General features: G+C 38.4%; 1 protein-coding gene across 1 annotated transcript in view; it reads left to right on the plus strand.

The window, feature by feature from the left end:
* LOC124254561 (ankyrin-2-like) overlaps positions 1–18109 on the plus strand; it is a 101179-nt gene that overhangs the window by 43007 nt on the left and 40063 nt on the right. Inside the window, 13 exon segments of the mRNA XM_046688386.1 lie at positions 1198–1409; positions 2678–2720; positions 2723–2881; positions 6836–6932; positions 7258–7486; positions 7886–8137; positions 8621–8696; positions 9010–9213; positions 9704–9832; positions 10330–10427; positions 11663–11680; positions 13556–13643; positions 15836–16036. Coding sequence (XP_046544342.1) covers positions 1198–1409; positions 2678–2720; positions 2723–2881; positions 6836–6932; positions 7258–7486; positions 7886–8137; positions 8621–8696; positions 9010–9213; positions 9704–9832; positions 10330–10427; positions 11663–11680; positions 13556–13643; positions 15836–16036 — 1806 coding nt within the window.

Genomic DNA, 18109 nt, shown 5'->3' on the forward strand with positions numbered 1-18109 from the left:
TGCTACTGATGTGGTGTAGTGATGTAGAAGATGTTAGTGGTATGTAGCTTTGAATATTCCTGTCGTGCCCAATCAATACGAACCCTGTAGACAATGCTGTGTGTTGGAATTGGATATTACAAACTTGTATAGGCCTGAATAAGCATGGAAAATATTTCCCACTCTTAGCTATGAACTCGGTTTGCCAACATGCACTTGCATGTCTGAGAATGTGGTGAAATATCCCATCAACTATTGCACACAGTCATGTTTGATTCCATCTGAGGGGCATAAGTCACAAACTATCATACATAGTTTTCTGTGGTGCATGAGATCAGGCCTCTGTCATAAATGGCATATCTAAAAGCATTATAACCCAATCAGACCATTTCTTTGAAACAGTAAATATCAAACTATATTTTATCTACCAATCAGTAGATTTAGAAAAGTGGAGTAAGTAAGTGAGTTTATTCTAATGCCGCTTATAGCAATATTCCAGCAATATCATGGCGGGGGACACCAGAAATGAGCTTCATGCATTATACCCATGTGGTGAATTGAACCCAGGTCTTTGGCGTGACGAGCGAACACTTTAACCACTGGACTACCCCACCGGTCCATAAATGTGGAATATATATTCAATTTTCAAATGCACTTCTGCTGTGAATTTGGGCACATCATTATAACCTCTTTGGTGAGGGAAGTAATATGTTTACTTTTTCCAAACATTTTTATTCTGCTCCTTGCTGCGAAAGTGCATGGTTTCAGCAACATGTAGCCATGTTGTCCCCTGTAAACCGTACAGCTATTGTTGTTGTTCGCTGCCGTGTATTCCAGCCAGTCAGTGGTAGTCTTCCCTCTCTTAACTGGCAGGCAATGATTTCAACAAGTTTTCATTTGTAATTTTGCAAAAATATTCTGTTAATTAAATAAACATTAAAGGAGTGATAGTAGTCTGTACATAGTTAATGAATTACTTCGTGTTAGATTTGTATAATTGTGAAGATTGTAATACGAAACTGATTTTTCTATTAAACTCACTGAATGATTAGCAACATGACATTTAGAATCTTGAAGTAAGAATTTTGTTGATTTTATCCCAGTGATGTTCATCAAGTATAGTGGAGATTCCAAGAGTTACTGATGTCTAATTTCAAGGATATGTAATACACACTGTATCGGCTCAACCTTTGAAAAATGTAATGGCTGTCGTTGTAGAACTTGACCAAGAGGAAGAACTCACAGCCAAGAGAATCACCCGTATCCTGACAACCGATTTCCCACAATACTTTGCACTGGTGACCAAAGTGCGCCAGGAGAACAAACAGATTGGTGAAGAAGGGGGCGTAATCAGCTCAACTGTCGTACCCCAGGTGCAAGCTGTCTTCCCCGAGGGGGCTCTCACAAAGACCATCCGCGTTGGCCTGCAGGTAGGTTCTCGCACAGGAAGAGAGTAGGTCTGGTGACGACTTTCGGCAACCTCAAGGATGCTCATTGAGGTCACTTGGGAGGGTATGGGATCAAACAGGACAGGATGATTACTTCAGTTGCTTTTATTTATTTGGGTCCTTGAAAAGTACTTGACATTAATTAAAAGAAAATTTGTTCTTTAAAAATGTTGGAATTCAGTTAAAATACCCTTGAGTTCCTTCAAAACCTGTTATGTCTACTACAAGGGAAGTATTTAGTTGGGGCAGCTAGTTTGAAGTTTTTATAATGAAACAATTCATGCTTTTCAAATTTTACCTATTGGGAGTGTCGGACACTATATTTCATCAAGTTCATCAAAACTTTAATTGAGAGGAGAACATATGTGGTATTAATAGTGAAGATTTTCATTCATTTAGACTTGAAATGTGGAAATTGTAATTAAAGTTCAGGAGTTTTGTTTGAATCATGGATACTGAATCGTTCAGCAGGAATGTTAAAATTGGAAGAATTCTTCCAGTACCCTTGGAATATTTCTGCTATGCACTTAGTACTGCCAAATGGGCTCAGTGTAGTTATTCCCAGTATAAAGATGAGTATAATGTACATTAAACTGAGTAAACTAACAGGACGACTTGAAGTTAGATGAACTCTAAGAAATACTGACATGAATGGTGATGCTATAGGATCATGGTAGAAATGTGTAACATCAGTGTTTTCAGTTTCTGCTGCCCCTTTCTGTATCTTATTCTTATTTCTTAAGTCATTTAAAGTCAAACACATCTGCCAACAGACACGTCAAGGATCATCCTGATCAAACAGACTGATCTCCATGTTTTCTTTTCATTATGTGATTCAGTTGATTATGTCTTGTATTCAAGTTATGGACTTCATGACTGACGTAAGCTTTCACAGTAGAACTGCTCAGTGAAGCCGAGAAATAATCGTGTGGAATTTTTATTTTTTTGTTTTTAGCCTACCGGGCGTTACGCTGCAAGGCCAGTAAAGTTTGAAGATCTTTGAGATGACGGGAAATTTTTATTTATTTTTCTATGAATATATTTTTAGTTTATTTTGGACTATGCTTTCTGTTGTCCCCTTAGCCAGTGTAGCGGAGATTGTCAGTTCTTAGCATGAAACACGAAACCAAGTCGGTCGTCCATTCAAACCCTGTCGTTTAGTTTCCTGGACGTAATGTTATGTTGGATCTTGTGGAACTGGACATTTATTTTGCCGTGACACTCGTTTTTCTGTGGTTTCCTGTCGCTAGGCACAACCCATTGCACCTGAACTCGTTGCTAAGCAACTTGGCAACGTGTGGCAGTCAGCCCCATCGTAACGGTTGAACCCAGGCGCCGAAAATTCCACAAACCGATCACATTGACCATTCCGGTACCGAAGGCTTCTCAGAAGGGAATGATCAACCAATATGGGGGAGATCGGCCGACTCTCCGACTTCTCTACAGTATTTCTGGTAAGGCGAGAAACAGTGTCAGCGGTTGTCATGTTTGTTTATTTCACGTGTCCTGTATCAGTTCCATGTTGTGTGGTCAGTGTGTCAAAATACTTGATGGAGGAACGCAGATAACAAATAAGACTCATTTCATTTTATAAATATTTCATCTTTTTGGGTTCTGAAATGGAAATTTGAATTTCATTACTTGTAAACCGATTCCACAGAAACGTCCAGTCAAACAGTTGTAGCTTGTATGTTTTTTGTTTAAACTTTTTTTCAAATAAATATTCATTTCGCATTTAAATATTTGCAAACTCATCAAGTATGTTGTGCATTGTCATAGACTGTTTTGAGGAATGATAAATATATTCTGTAATTGTGTTGTAATCATACCAAAACATGATGACTTGATATTTACGGATAGAAAAAATAAATAAAATAGGAATTAATCTTGCAAAACAATTCAACTGAATAGGGCATGCAAAGCACGCTTCATTGTAATGGATTTTATTCCACAATTTAATTGTAATTATTTTGACTATAAGAAAGTGCTGCATTAGCTGAGGCTGTCACTGTTATTTTATATATTTTAAATTGCTTAGAAATTTTACATTTGTTTTTTAACACAGTGATAGGCACATTGTGATTTTGTATGTCGTGTTGTTCTGGTGCTTGTGATTTGTATGTTTGTATGTGTACATTTAGAGATTGTATTAATGATGTATGTGTTGATTTTTGTACAGCATGAACCAGGATTATAGCATATTTTCCTGATTGTCATCAGCTACCATATTCCAATCCGTGGCCTTTGGTCACAGAAACCACATGTCCTGTAATATTTCATTACAAAATCTATAATTTCAAATTATGACAAAGTCATTAACACAGAAAATCTTGGGCACCCATCATTGTCATAAAAGTCCACTTAATTCAGTGGTCACAATGGCTGCTGTCCATTCTGGTATGGATGACAATCAGGGATGACCACATCTTTAGCCGTGGCCCGTCCATGGTAACCATGGTAACCTGATATTAAGGATGACAAGAATGGCAACTAGGTTCTCAAATAGCTGCAGTATGTTGACATAGTTTTGAATGGGTGACCCTAGTAAGGGAACTTAAAGTGTACAGAGTTGTGTCCCTTGATTGTGCCAGGAACTTGGGCTTGAATCCTTTGTTTGCCCTGTTTATGATCAGTATCCTGCTGATTCTGTATACCATAGAATCCTGATGATGCACTGGTGCTAACACTATCAGTGGCTAGTTCCAGTTCCTGACTTGATTATACTGTGCGACACTGTGGCTGAGATACAGCTGAAAGTGACACAGCCATCAGCCAACAAATCACCACGTTATAGTTGCTTCCAATCTAATAATATATCAAATACATACCAATTACAAACATTTGGTGTATAAAAACTCGTACATAGATGTACCCATTCTTCCTCTTGTGATAGTGAACTTCCAACCCAATACAAGATGTAGTCATGTCTACACGCTGCGATATATGTTCTTGCTGTGTAAATGCCCAGATAGTTGACCTTGACCTTTGCCATTTAATGTATTGCTCTTTCTACTTTGTCTTTGCCGCAATTAGGCAACAACTCTCACAACAGCCGAGGTAACTGTCCTGCCTGCCAGCCACTGCTCTTAGCTTGTCTGTCCGTCCGTCCGTCCGTCCGTGCATGCACATCCTTGGTTCCCTCCTGTTCATTCCTGCTCTGTCTTCACATTCTGTTTCATTGCTATTCAATGTAGAAAAATATTCTGAAAATAAGAATTCAGGTGTTGGAATTAAGATCATAGTTCATAGTTCATAGATGATGTTTGTTAGGATTAAATATAAAAAGAAATATTGCATTATACAAATGGTCTGTCTGGTTTTATGTACTGTACACATATATATATATATATATATATAATTTTCTTATAAATTCCTACATTTTTGGGATTAACTTGGTTTTTGGTTGAGGGTTTTAGATAAGAGAAATATCTTTCCCTCAAAATCTCTAAGCATCTAAACAGAACAGGAAAACCATTGTTAATCGCCATGACGATGCATACAATGACCATGCTTGTTTGAATGATGCTGACGACATCCACAGCTGTTCATTGCGACCCCTCCATGTGTGGCTGTATTGGCGTCAGATCCTCCTAACCTCAGAATGCTTGGCAACAGTTTAAATACCTACTTCCCTGCCTGTGTTCATTTGCTGGATCCTCACAAGCGATTACAGGATCCACAGAGGATCTCCAGAACTTCAATATCTCAAACATCATCAAATGTTGTACAAAATTCTGTACAACCTTTTCTTAATATTTGGAATATAACTGTAATAGATATTTGAATACTTGTTTTTTGAGATTTATCACTAACATAATCCTTCTCCTCCCTACCCTTAGGAACATTTCTTGGATATAATTGATCCATTGTGAAAACCAGTGTGTGAAATAATATTATGCCAGCTTTCGAACCCTGTTGATTTTTGTAAGTTTGGTTGATTAATTATTACCGAAAGAAACAATTTCAATTAAATAGAAAACATCTGGGTGTGTCAGCCATTATGAAATCCAGGGTGTGAAAGAAGTTCATGCCATTGTATAAAAAATGTTGATTTTCTGATTTTGGATGATTAATTGATAATACATTTATACCTGAACTACACAGAACAAAAAGAAAATCAATGTGTAATCAGCTCTTTAGCATGCCCTTAAGTGTAATCATTACAGAAAGACAAATTTTCAGTGAAATTTTATTCTTCCTGCATGGGAACCACAGTGAAAGATGTTTCGATTACTTCGTTATTTTGCATGTAGATTGTCCAGATCGAATCTGAAATATTTTCAGGGTTTGTGAAATTATTCAAAACAAGATTCTTACTCAGCAAAAGTGATATGATATATTACTTGAAGTTAAGAACACACCTTTTAATCAGGGCTTTAGTCATATGATAAAATCAGGTGTTCCTTAACGTTTTTTGAGTAATATAATATGATTGAATGTTGTCATGAGTAGATAGTTCACGCCTGGACCCAACACACGTCTTTGTAGCTTAGACTGGCAGTGGTAACCTATTTTTGCACTAAATTTGATGGATATGGAATTCATTTTGGGATGGTTCGGTTGTATTTCAGACACTAATATGTCAGTGTTTGTTAATATGAATTAGTACCAATTGGCTGAGTTAGATGAATGTCGTCATGATGCTTCCGTGATGCCTAGACTGTGTTTAGTTGGACACCAGTGCGTCGGCGATGTTGCAAACATCAGTCTGAATTCATGATGGTGTCAAAGTGGTGTTCACGTTCGGTGGTAGGCTTCAGTAGGCGAGCTTCAGCCAGTGTTGTCACCATGTGGTTGAGAGATCAGATCCCATATTGGGATTCGCTTCTAACTTGGTAAATTGCATGGAATCCTGAACCATGCATTAATCTAAAACAGAATTAAGAAATAAACTGTCAAAACATGTGTCATGTATTTCATATGAGTGTCTTGTTTTGGTATTAAAGTGTCGACCATAAACAAAGGCTTTAATTTCTGTCACTCGGCAAAATAACATTGTCTTGTTATTCATGTTGTAAATAGTTCTGTCTCTACGTGAGTGGAGGGTAGCCTACTGGTTACAGCACTCACTTGCCACACCGAAGGCCTGGGTTTGATTCCCCACATGGGTACAATGTGCAGAGCCTGTAAGTGGTGTCTCCAGCTCTGTTGTTGCTGGAATGTTGTTGACAGCAGCATTAACAACATTCTGTCTCTCACTTTACAACCAAACCCATTGAGCATGACATGAACGAGCATTGAGCTGGGTAAGTTGTGGGAGAATCCAGACGTTAGTTGTGCTTACTGAGTTATTCTTCATCTTAACTCTAATTGCAGAGGTAAGACATTAAAAATGTTGATCTCACGCTTTGCTTGCGTGTCTGACAGATGTGACAATATCTGACTGATGACGTTATGATGACTTCCAGGTGAGAAGGAACCGGCAGTATGGGAAGACATCACTGACGCAAAGCCTATGTCGCTTGTCAATGACTGTGTGTCATTCACTACAACTGTGTCTGCAAGGTACGGAGATCTCCTTTCATACTTTGTCGTGGTAGACTGTAGTAGCAGTAAAAAGATTCTTCATATTTTGAGTGGATAAAGACCCTGAGGTCTTCAATGTCTTTAGCAGAGTTGCATCCCTTAGTTGTGGAAGGAACTACTGCTCATGGATTTAAATCCTTGGTTTGATCTTTTTCTGATAATTTTTCCCAAGTTTACTGTTTTGGACAATAGCAGTTAATGCATTCGCAAAAATCTTCAGAAAGATTTGATTCAAACTTGCTAGCACTGCCTATTGGCTCAGAGCACTTCCCTGGCCAGCTTCTGATCTCTCTATGTTCTGCAGGTTCTGGTTGATCGACTGCCAGAACATCCAAGAGGCTACCCAGATGGCAACTGCTCTGTACAAGGAGTCCATCATCATCCCCTACATGGCCAAGTTCGTCATCTTCGCCAAGCGGGACTCCCAGGAAGAGGGCAAGCTGCGCATGTTCTGTATGACGGACGACAAGGTGGACAAGACGCTGGAGAAACAGGAGAAGTTTGCTGAGGTTGCTAGAAGCAGGGACATTGAGGTCAGTTGCAGTAGTTTCATTACTGTATGATGTGCAATATTGTTTAATCATTTCTGAAGATAAATTAGGTCAATGAGTTCTGAATATTTCTAGTTGTTAATGTATAAAGTTGTTTGTTTGATCGTCATAAAGGTGGAATTTTAGTAGTTTCATGTCTTATTTGAAGGGGAAGTTGCCATCATCCCTCATTTTGAAAATTTAATGATAAATCATTTTAAGAGAACAACAATTCACATTGTCCACTACATAAATGGGTACTTTTATCATTACTGTAAAGCATTTAGTATGCTGATTATATTTATTTCTCTGATTCAGGAATATGTAAATTGTTTTCCGTGAAACATTACCACTTGCCATTGGGTTGTCGTCTGTATGTAATCCTTCTGTTTGTTGTGGCAGGTTCTGGAAGGAAGGCCACAGTTTGTGGAAATGGCGGGTAACCTCATCCCCGTCACCAAATCTGGCGACCAGCTCCACGTCAACTTTAAATCATTTCGAGAAAATCGCCTACCGTGCACGGTGAAGATCCGTGACCTTGATCAGGAGCCGTCTGCCAGAGTGGCCTTCATGAAGGAACCGAAGGTGGCCAGAGGCGAGGCACCACAGTCCCCCATATGCAACCTCAACATCACACTGCCAGACATGTCCAAGGTAAGCTTCACTGCAGTGTTGAAGACTGGGGGGAATAACAGTTACATAATTGTGTATATGGTGTATTTAATGTGATGCATATCTTCACCTTCTGCTAAGACATGACTATTTAGCTGAACAGCTATCCTAAGTCAGTGAAGATTTTGTGTTGTGTCTGTTTCTCCAGAGAGATTCTGGGTTAAAATAGATGCCTAGATGATTCAGAGGCTGCTGTCATAGCTGGAACATTGCTGGTTAGCTGGACTGCTGAACATTGCTGGATGACTGTTACACTGTGGAGAAAAAATCTGTCGCAACTTAAAAAAGACTGTATGTACAAAGAGGATCAAATAATTACAATGTGATTAAGTTGTAGCTGGTCTTTCCGATCTTGCTTCTGCTGTGACAAGCACTGATTGACTGGTCCAGACTGAATCTTTTTGAGACTGCTTGAATGAAATATTTGTGGTCAGTAGCACTGACGTGCATGTTCCTTCCTTCCAGTCTGAATCCAGCCTAGAGGACCCAGATGCCCTTGAGATCAGGAAAAGACACTCCCTGCTGAGAGAACATGGCATAGGTGAGTTGATTCACTCTCAAGCCCACTCAATGTAATTCGATGCAGTTGAATGTTTTGCTATGGCCGACAATTACGTTGGCGAACAATGTTCATTTTATCAAAATACAACTGCTTTTTTCAAGAACAATACAGTTCAATAATTGTGTTTTCTGCATAATTTGGAATACATGTTTGTTAAAAATCTTCTGCTGTTGACCAGTTGTCTGCTGTAGCCGTTTGCCATTGTTAACCACACATCTGCATTGTTAACCAATCATTTGGTGCTGTTAACTGGTCGTCTGCTGCTGTTAACTTATTGTTTTCTGTGTTTCAGTGGTCCAGGACACTGTGAGTCGGGGTCAGATGAAGCTGACAGACATCGCAGATACCCTCCAGGGAGACTGGGTCATCTTAGCCCAGCAGCTTGACATCACCATGTCAGAGATCAACCGCATCAAGACTGACTACAACACCGTCAACGACCAAGCTCTTGCCATGTTAAACCTGTGGGTACAGAAGAACAAAGAAAAGGCAACAGGTACAATTTGGTCACTTTCACAGAATCACACACACCTTTACAAACCATCCATCGTGTTGACACATCTGAGAGCTAGAGGTCATTTTACACACATGTGGAACATTGCTATCCTTACATGTACATTAGATCTGACTGATGTACATGAGGTGACTGGGCGGTGGGGTAGCCTAGTGGTTAAAGCGTTGGCTCGTCATGCCGAAGACCCGGGTTCGAATCCCCACATGGGTACAATGTGTGAAGCCCCCGCCGTGATGTTGCTGGAATATTGCTAAAAGCAGCGTAAAACCAAACTCAGTCAGTCAGTCATGAGGTGACTACAGTATATAATGGCTGATTGTATGTCATCATTCCCAGAGTTATATATTGTTGTTATGCTGTCAAACACTAGCTCAGGACTCATTTGTTTTACAAAGCTTCATTGAAGTTTACAAACTCCTGGATAGGAGTAATTAAGGTTGAAGGTAAAAGTTTCAATGATGTTTTGATTCAGGTAATGCCTTAGAGAGTGCCTTGCGTAAGATCAATCGAGAAGACGTAGCCCAGAAGTGCATGTACGACATCGAGACTGTAGAAGATGAGATGGAGGCAGCAGCAGCCAGGGTAGCCATGGATCAGTCAGGTAGGCATACTGTCAGGGTAGCCATGGATCAGTCAGGTAGGCATACTGTCAGGGTAGCCATGGATCAGTCAGGTAGGCACCACTGTCAGGGAAGCCATGGATCAGTCGGGTAGGCACCACTGTCAAGGGTAGCCATGGATCCGTCAGGTAGGCACCACTGTCAAGGGTAGCCATGGATCAGTCAGGTAGACACACTATCAGGGTAGCCGTGGATCCGTCAGGTAGACACTGTCAGGGTAGCCATGGATGTGTCAGGTAGGCACCACTGTCAAGGTAGCCATGGATCTGTCAGGTAGGCATCACTGTCAAGGTAGCCATGGATCAGTCAGGTAGGCACCACTGTCAAAGTAGATTGGATCAGTCAGGTAGCCAGATAATACTGGGAGGGCTCAGTAAAGCCATGGATGAGTCAGATAGGAACCACTGACATCTGGTTTGCCTGCAGACAAGACCAGATAGTATTAATCAGGATCATGTCATTTTTGTTAATTTTGCAGGTTTCGACACATTTAAAGAAGAAGTAGGAATAACAAAAGACTCCATGAAGAGAGGCATGTCCCTCGACGTCCAATACGATGAACAAGACCTTATAAAGGTAACACAAATGTGCTATTCCCCTACCACAAACCATCACGCCCATAGTAATACTAGGACATCAGAATGGTCACAAAAGTCAGGGAAGACTTAATATTGAAATATTTTACTCTTTGGCAAATTTATTGATTTTGTAAACTGTTTCTGTTGACATATTTGTGGCCATTCTGTTAAATAAGATACTAGACTAACAACTAGATTAGATTCACACATAGTTAAGAGATGTCCATTACCTGGCTAATAGATAAGGAATATACCGATCAGCAAGTTATTCTATCCTATGAAAGAAACAGTCAGGAAAAAAACTAGCAGGTGGTTCTACAGGTCCTACCATGAGGCTGGATATGTTTCCTCCCACAGAATTTCTTGACATTTTTGCTGATGCATCGCTATGTTTTTAAAAAATATTTATTGTCGAAATTTTGGAAAGATACAGAGAAAAGTTAATATCCTCTTGGAATAGAAATTGGTGTTCTTTCAATCAAGTCTTTTGTGTGTGTTGTATGTTGAGCTAAGACTGAATCTAGTATAGTGAAACTTGCTGTTTTGTATGAATATCCTTCCCTGAAAGCTAGACACTAATGAGTGTAGATAGTCACCTAACACTAGAATTCAGTCAGCAAACAGTTCAAGTCCTTTGAAGTTGGAATTCCCGAATGTTCTGTTGTTTCATGAATGATACTTATCCGCTTGATCAAAATATTGGTGAAAATATATCCTGCTTGTCTTCATAAGTCTGTGACTGTTTGTCGCTCGAACATAGACATGTTACTCCAACTAACAACTGCCTTGATCACATAACAATGTGCCTGTTCACTAATACCGTCTTCCAGTCCTTAAACACATATTCAACACTGGCACCATCGTGTAGAAATAAGTCTTAGTGATAAGACTAATTTAACCCTTTTCTGTTGTGGGTTACAGTCTTATCAAAAAGATAGATTTCAGCACGGAGCCTTAGTGTGATAGCCTCACCATGTAGAATTGGCATCTATGAGTATATTACAGTGAAGTCGAATAGGTCATCGTCCTAGTGCCCAGTACCACCCAACCAACCATCTACCCATCTCATTATGTCCTATCATCTCTAAGCCACTCCCATTTTAGTTTGGCTGCTGCCACTCAACATCTTTGACAGCTTACAGTCGCACTTTGACCCTGACCCTGCCTGCCGATTGGTCGGTCTCTGGCTGATTGACATATTATTATCTCTTGCATGCCACTACCTTATTTCAGAGCCTGGACGATATTAAGGTAGGATTCTCATCCCAGCTGTAACCCCACCCCCACATGCCCCCTTCTCTGCTCAGTGCCTGCTTGCTCGCTTGCTGCTTCCCTTGTATGTCTTAAGTTTTACGCGCTGTTTGTTTGCTGCTTATATTGGACATATGGATCAGTATGACTAGCTATTGAGTAGAGACTTATTGAACTTCATTTTCTTTATTTTCATTTGATTATTTCATATTTGTTCGAGTTTATTTACTCAACTGCACAGAAATGTCCAAAATATGTTTAGACCTCAAGCCATTATTTTTGTCCTGGTTAAAACAAAAATTCATGTACGAGTCAAAGGTTACTCTTGGCTATGTTTTGTTTAAATTGAATCTTTTTAGAAGCCATTAGAATTGTTAGAATGATATAGTAACTCCAATATCACATTGAAGAAAACATGATAGTTGTTTGAACGTCAGATGCTCATGGTGTTATACCATTGCCGTGTGGAGTATACTGGTATGCACAAGGTTGCCAAGACTGCTATGCACACGGCTACCCCGATCTTGCGCCTCTCCTTCGGTATTGTTTTATTTTGTCTTTCACGTTGCTCCAGAGAGCATTCTCTCCCGAGAACCACTTCTGACATTTTCTCATCTTGCCCTCCCTCACTATACCACTTTAGATCCCGTAGAGAAAATACCTGGCACCACCCCTCTATACCACCCTACTTTGATAAGACATTTGGAATTTTTCATATTTCATCTAAAAAAAGAATAGTTTAGTTTTGTAGTATTTATGTTACATTGTGCTGTGAAACTGCATTTGTAGAATGTAGAAAAATCGTAGACAATATTCTGCCATTCTGCCTCGGTTGCAATCCTCATCTCATCACCTTCATAAATAGTTGTCAGGCAACCAGTATCATCAGCGGCGGACTTCGGCTCTGCTCTCCTCAGGAAACCCTGTCTATTTTGTCTCTTACAGTAGAAATTCATCACCATGGAAACAGAGAATATGACAGATTGTGTTAGTGTGCCTCTTACCTAAATGGATGTGTGTAAATGTGGTCAGATATATGTGTTTATTTGTATAAGCTTGGGCAAGGAAATCTGAAGGTCGCCACCAAGCGTTGGACAGAAATATATTTGTCATTTGTCTTACACCATTACATGTTAATCCATTCATGTTTTCCCAGATTGTCTATAGATATACTTATGTATTTTGAAAATATTGATTGATATATTGAGGAGGTTTATATATATTTTTATGCAAACATCAAGGATTGATTTGTTCAATTCAATCATATCCAAGTTTTGATCCTGCTCACAGTCACTCCTTGTGAGCCATTCATGAAAACAAACTGCTTCTTTCATCATATATTGCAAACAGTTACTAGAATCTTTTTGAATTTGATATCAATTGATAGCATGGTTTCAAACATATTTAAAAATCTATTTTGTTTCAATCCATGCATGCTAGCATCATTTGATACTAGTAGGTTTTCCAAAAAATATTTTTACTTAATTACCTTACAAAAACAAAATCAGGTTGGATTCCTTAGATTAATTAATGGTATTTGTTTCATATTTTCTTCTTTTCAGATTTTTTAGGAAGTGACAAATATAACTTTATGCTTGATTCTGATTCTCTAAAGAAAAAATATTTTCAAACTTGACTATTTGTTCCCTTTCAAATTTATGCCTGATATTCTCATGAATTTGTTTTCAGAAAGATGTGAACTTTAAAAAAATAAAAAATAGAAATTTTGAAACATGCATCCATCTTGAAGAGAACTGCCTGAATCAGTTTACCCATACCATGTTTTGATCAGACCTACTATTGTTTCAGATCAAGATCCCATTGATCCCAATATCTGTTGTTGACCATGTCTAAGTCATTGTATTTGTCTTACAGGAGTCAGAATCGGCAGCAGAAGAGTCCAGTCCCAGTAGTGACCGTGGGTCCTTTGTGGACAGGACTGCACCTAAAGTAGAAGCTGAAGGTGAGGATAAGTTGTACTGAAAATAGTATCAGTTATATCTTTGAACATGCTGGGATCATTAGAGGAAGCCCTTATGTTCACATATTATGTATGTCTGCTTCTGTATCTGTATCTGTATAATTAGTTATTGAGTAGAGATGATTTTGAGAATATTGTTTCATTGGGTCATTTCTATTTAGTCAACTTTTTAGAGAATTGATTTTGTGCTTTGTCATTCACAGACCTGTTCAAAACATATCTTGAGCTGATATGTTTTTGAGGCCACTTGGTGTGGGGTTTCTTTTGGTCAAAAGGTCAATTTTAAATAACATTGTGTTTCAGGGTTTTCAGAAATGCAATTATCAAGAGTTGACAATGATCAGGGTCTTCCTTCACAAAGCACTAAGGTGATCGTAAGTCACTAAGGTAACCTTAGTGCAATGTTAAAGAATGGGAGTTAAGGTTAACCTTAGTAAAGGTTGCTTCGTGAGAGGAGCCTCAGATCATTTGGATAAAGGCATTCTAAGTTTTGCATCTGGAAAGAATTTATTTATAGAATTTATTTCAGTATGAACATTCTTCTAAAATTCAATATACAGTGGCTTGAACTGCGAATCTTGCACAAAATTGAGATTTTGTTTTTGAATTAAGTTTTGTTTCACGTATCATTTTGTCAGGTGCTGAGTTGTGTGAGGCTGTTCCATTAATTATCAAATGTATTTTAATGTTATCAAAGAAAAAATTTGTTTTAGCAATTTTATTTTCCATTTTGTGACATGAAGATATATACTACTGAAAAGACGTTAAAGAAACATGATATTTTCATTGTTCTGTCATGACATAAACTATAGAAATATGAAAGACTTGGGTCTTCCTTCACTTCTTTTGAGTTGTATATTCCATTGTATATCTATACTACCCATCACTTAAAGCACTCACTATATGTTATGTATATATATATATATATGGTTATATCGAAGATGAATTTCTCCAATAACTTGGGGAAACCAACTGCAAACCTTATTATGCAGATTAACTGCACGAGGATCATGCATCAAATTGCTGAAAAGCATGTGCAAATATCGTGCATGTGAACAGCTGCGTTTTGGTGTAAAGTTTTGTTAAGAATTCTCCAATTTTCACTGAGTTTCATCATTTATTGAACTCATGAAAATAATCTTTCCAACGTTACGAATATGTTTTACAATACATCAGTTCATGTGTAAACAGTACTTTTAAACAGTATGAAATATTTTGCGAAATCTAGTTTGGGACAGTTGACAGAAGTTCGTGGCTACATTTACACTATTGAGTTAAACTATTGATGGGTAGTATATATCTATATCTATATATATATTTACAAGCACTATGGATATGTCCATGCACACTTGCTCAATTTGTCATATGTTGTGAGAATAGTTGTGTAGAAACTACTATTTTTGCTTTTGAAACTGTGATAATGTATTTTACTTAAGGATGTCCGCTGGTATATTTATTTTTGTTTTCAACTCCCAACTGTTTTGTCAAATTCATGTAGCTTCTGCAGCCATGATGCATTAACCTGATACGTGAATTCTTGGCACTTTTGAAAATGTAGGACACATATATAACTATTCATTGTATTTAGATCTGCTCAAAACCATTTCTGTTTTTGTAGTCTGTAAAAATGTTTCCAACATATGGCCAGCATATATTGATAGATTGCCTTTATTTTATAATAGTTTGAGCAGTAGGGTATAACTCAAAGACAGGGGGGCGGTGGGGTAGCCTAATGGTTAAAGCGTTGGCTCGTCACGCCGAAGACCCGGGTTCGAATCCCCACATGGGCACAATGTGTGAAGCTCATATCTGGTTTCCCCCGCCGTGATGTTGCTGGAATATTGCTAAAAGCGGTGTAAAACCAAACTCAGTCAGTCAGTCAGTCAAAGACAGAGATTCTGTTCCTGTTCTGTACCTCACTGTAGATTGTGCACCTCCTTGATCTGGCCAGATAATAATATTGTGTTGAGTAAACTAATGTGTCTTTCACCATTAAAAATAGGTCGTAGAAGGATACAATAATTCATTGTTCAGCCAGACTAGCGGACATCCTTAATTGACGTTTTAACAAGCACAAACACATAAACACATGTGTAATATTGTAGTTATATATGAGAAGGATGATTGTTGTAATACAGCAGGGATATTGACACTTTGCCCCTTATCTTGATCAGCCACTAGCTCCCGCCCGGAATCTATAGCAGAGGAACAGATTTTAGCTGATTTAGATGTGCGTAGGCCGCTAGCAAAGGCAGTGTCACCAGAGGAAACAGCAGAATCCTCTCGTAAAAAGAAAGAGGCTTATCTTAGCCTTGTTAGTGAAATGGATCGCCTTGCAGATGAGCAGGAAGCCTTGGAAAAATCAGAGAGAGAAGGTATTCATGGCGGCCATTTTGGCTCTTCTGTTTGATGCACGTGCCTGCATTTTCCATGCATGATAATATCGAGGATATTGAGCAATCTTTTCACCCATGGCATGGAACGTTCAGTCTTTCTGCCTGCCATTTGAAGTTGTCACCTTAACTGTCACATTACGTAACAAGCTGCATCATGCATGACAAGATTGACCGGGAAACTTGCATCAACATCTGTATGTTCCTTAACTCCCACTTTCTGGAATCATCCAATCATGTAGCACTTTGGCATCAATCATCCAATCATGTAACAGAATAGTATCAATCATCCAATCATGTAACAGAGTGGCATCTTTCACCAATCATCCAATCATATAACAGTTTGACATCTCACCAGTCATCCAATCATCTGACAGACCTAAGGAAGGATAACAATATATGATGAACAACTTCTTTATTGCTGTGAGAGCGACGTTTCGGTGTAGCTTCTAACACCGTTATCAAGCAAGTGATGGCTTGATAATGGTGTTAGAAGCTACACTGAAACGTCGCTTACACAGCAATAAAGAAGTTGTTCATCCATATATTGTTATCCTTCCTTACTGCCCCAACTTCTAAATGCCTCTCAAAGAAGTTATCTGACAGACCTATCACTGTGTTGATGTTGTTTCTGTAAATGGATTTGTAGTTGTCTCATGTCATGGTAGTTTTTGTGTGCTGTATTTTCAACTGAATAATGTGTGGAAACAGATTCAATGTTCCATCGTAGCATGAACATTTGAGTTAACTGGTAATAGAACATTAGTTATTATTTTTTCTTTAAATCCCTTCTTTTTGACATTTGTAAACAATGACAGTTCCAAAATACACAATTGCTCCTCGTATCTCTATTTATTGAAACCGTTATTACCTTTTGGCTCAAATGCGCTCAAATTTATCCCACGTTCCAATGTGGAATAAGGTTCAGTTATTTTGTTTATTTTACATTACTTAGACTTCAATTTTCACATCTGTTTCAAAGCATTTTGGTATTTTGTTGTTACAATTACGTTATAGCAGTCAAAGTGTTTCTTAGTTTTTGTTGCTGTTTGAAATATTTAGTGTGTGTGTTTATTAGCTGTTGTAATGTGCAGCCCTTTGTTAGTATAAATCAGTATCTTAGGTTCAGTTTGATTCATATTTGTTGAATCACATGTTTTGCTGTTATTCCCTGTTGAGGTGTGCTGTTACCTGAGTTAGATATGTCTTGTCTGGTGTACAAGGATGACATTAAGTTTAGAACAGTTCCTCAGCCTATTTATTATTCTAAACTGTCCTCAAGTCGAATGTGAAAAGAGACCTTGTTAATGCATATGTGGTGCTTCTTTGAGGTTATATTACAGTTAATCTTCTTTCAGGGTAAATTATTATAGAAAAATTTAAATCATTAAGAAAATGTCAAATATTTGTGCAAAAAACTGAGAATTCATTTTAATTGTACATATAGGGCGATATAACTCATATCGATGTAGCATGTTCATTCAGGCATTGCACACTGACAAGTTTTGAGCCCAGCTTAATGTACATGTCTCACATATAAGCAATGAATAGCAAGTCAGAAATAGCCTAAAGCTGGTGATTATCTCGTACCAAGTTCAATCAACAGCTGTGGTAATATTGAGTGACAGGCATGTCTACATTCATCAATATTGAGCCTATTCATGCAACGTGTCACGCTCTATATCTACACAAAGTGTAGCAAGCCCTAATCTTTCCCTGTTTCTTACAATGGGGCCGCTGAAGATACCCCAAGATCTTCTGTATTCCCTCCTGTTCAGAATGTTGAAAAAACTTCTGATGATTGAGCCTGTATCGTCATGGGCAGTATCAACATGTATCCTTATGGGCAGTCTACAAAGTAAGCAGGGACCATATCCCATTGATTAATCCCTCTAATCCAACTGCTTCCCTAGCCATCGTGGGCTTGTATTATGGAGCTAGATTTCTCCTTATACAGTTTAAAACTAAGTGCAAGTATTATTTTATACTCCTGGAAGTATTGTTTTCGAGAAGGTTACAAGTCAACCTATGTAAACAAGATCTCTTCACTTCCAT

Source organism: Haliotis rubra, unplaced genomic scaffold (assembly GCF_003918875.1).
Source record: "Haliotis rubra isolate DU_JTF1 unplaced genomic scaffold, ASM391887v1 Scf575, whole genome shotgun sequence".
Classification (NCBI taxonomy): Eukaryota; Metazoa; Mollusca; class Gastropoda; order Lepetellida; family Haliotidae; genus Haliotis; species Haliotis rubra.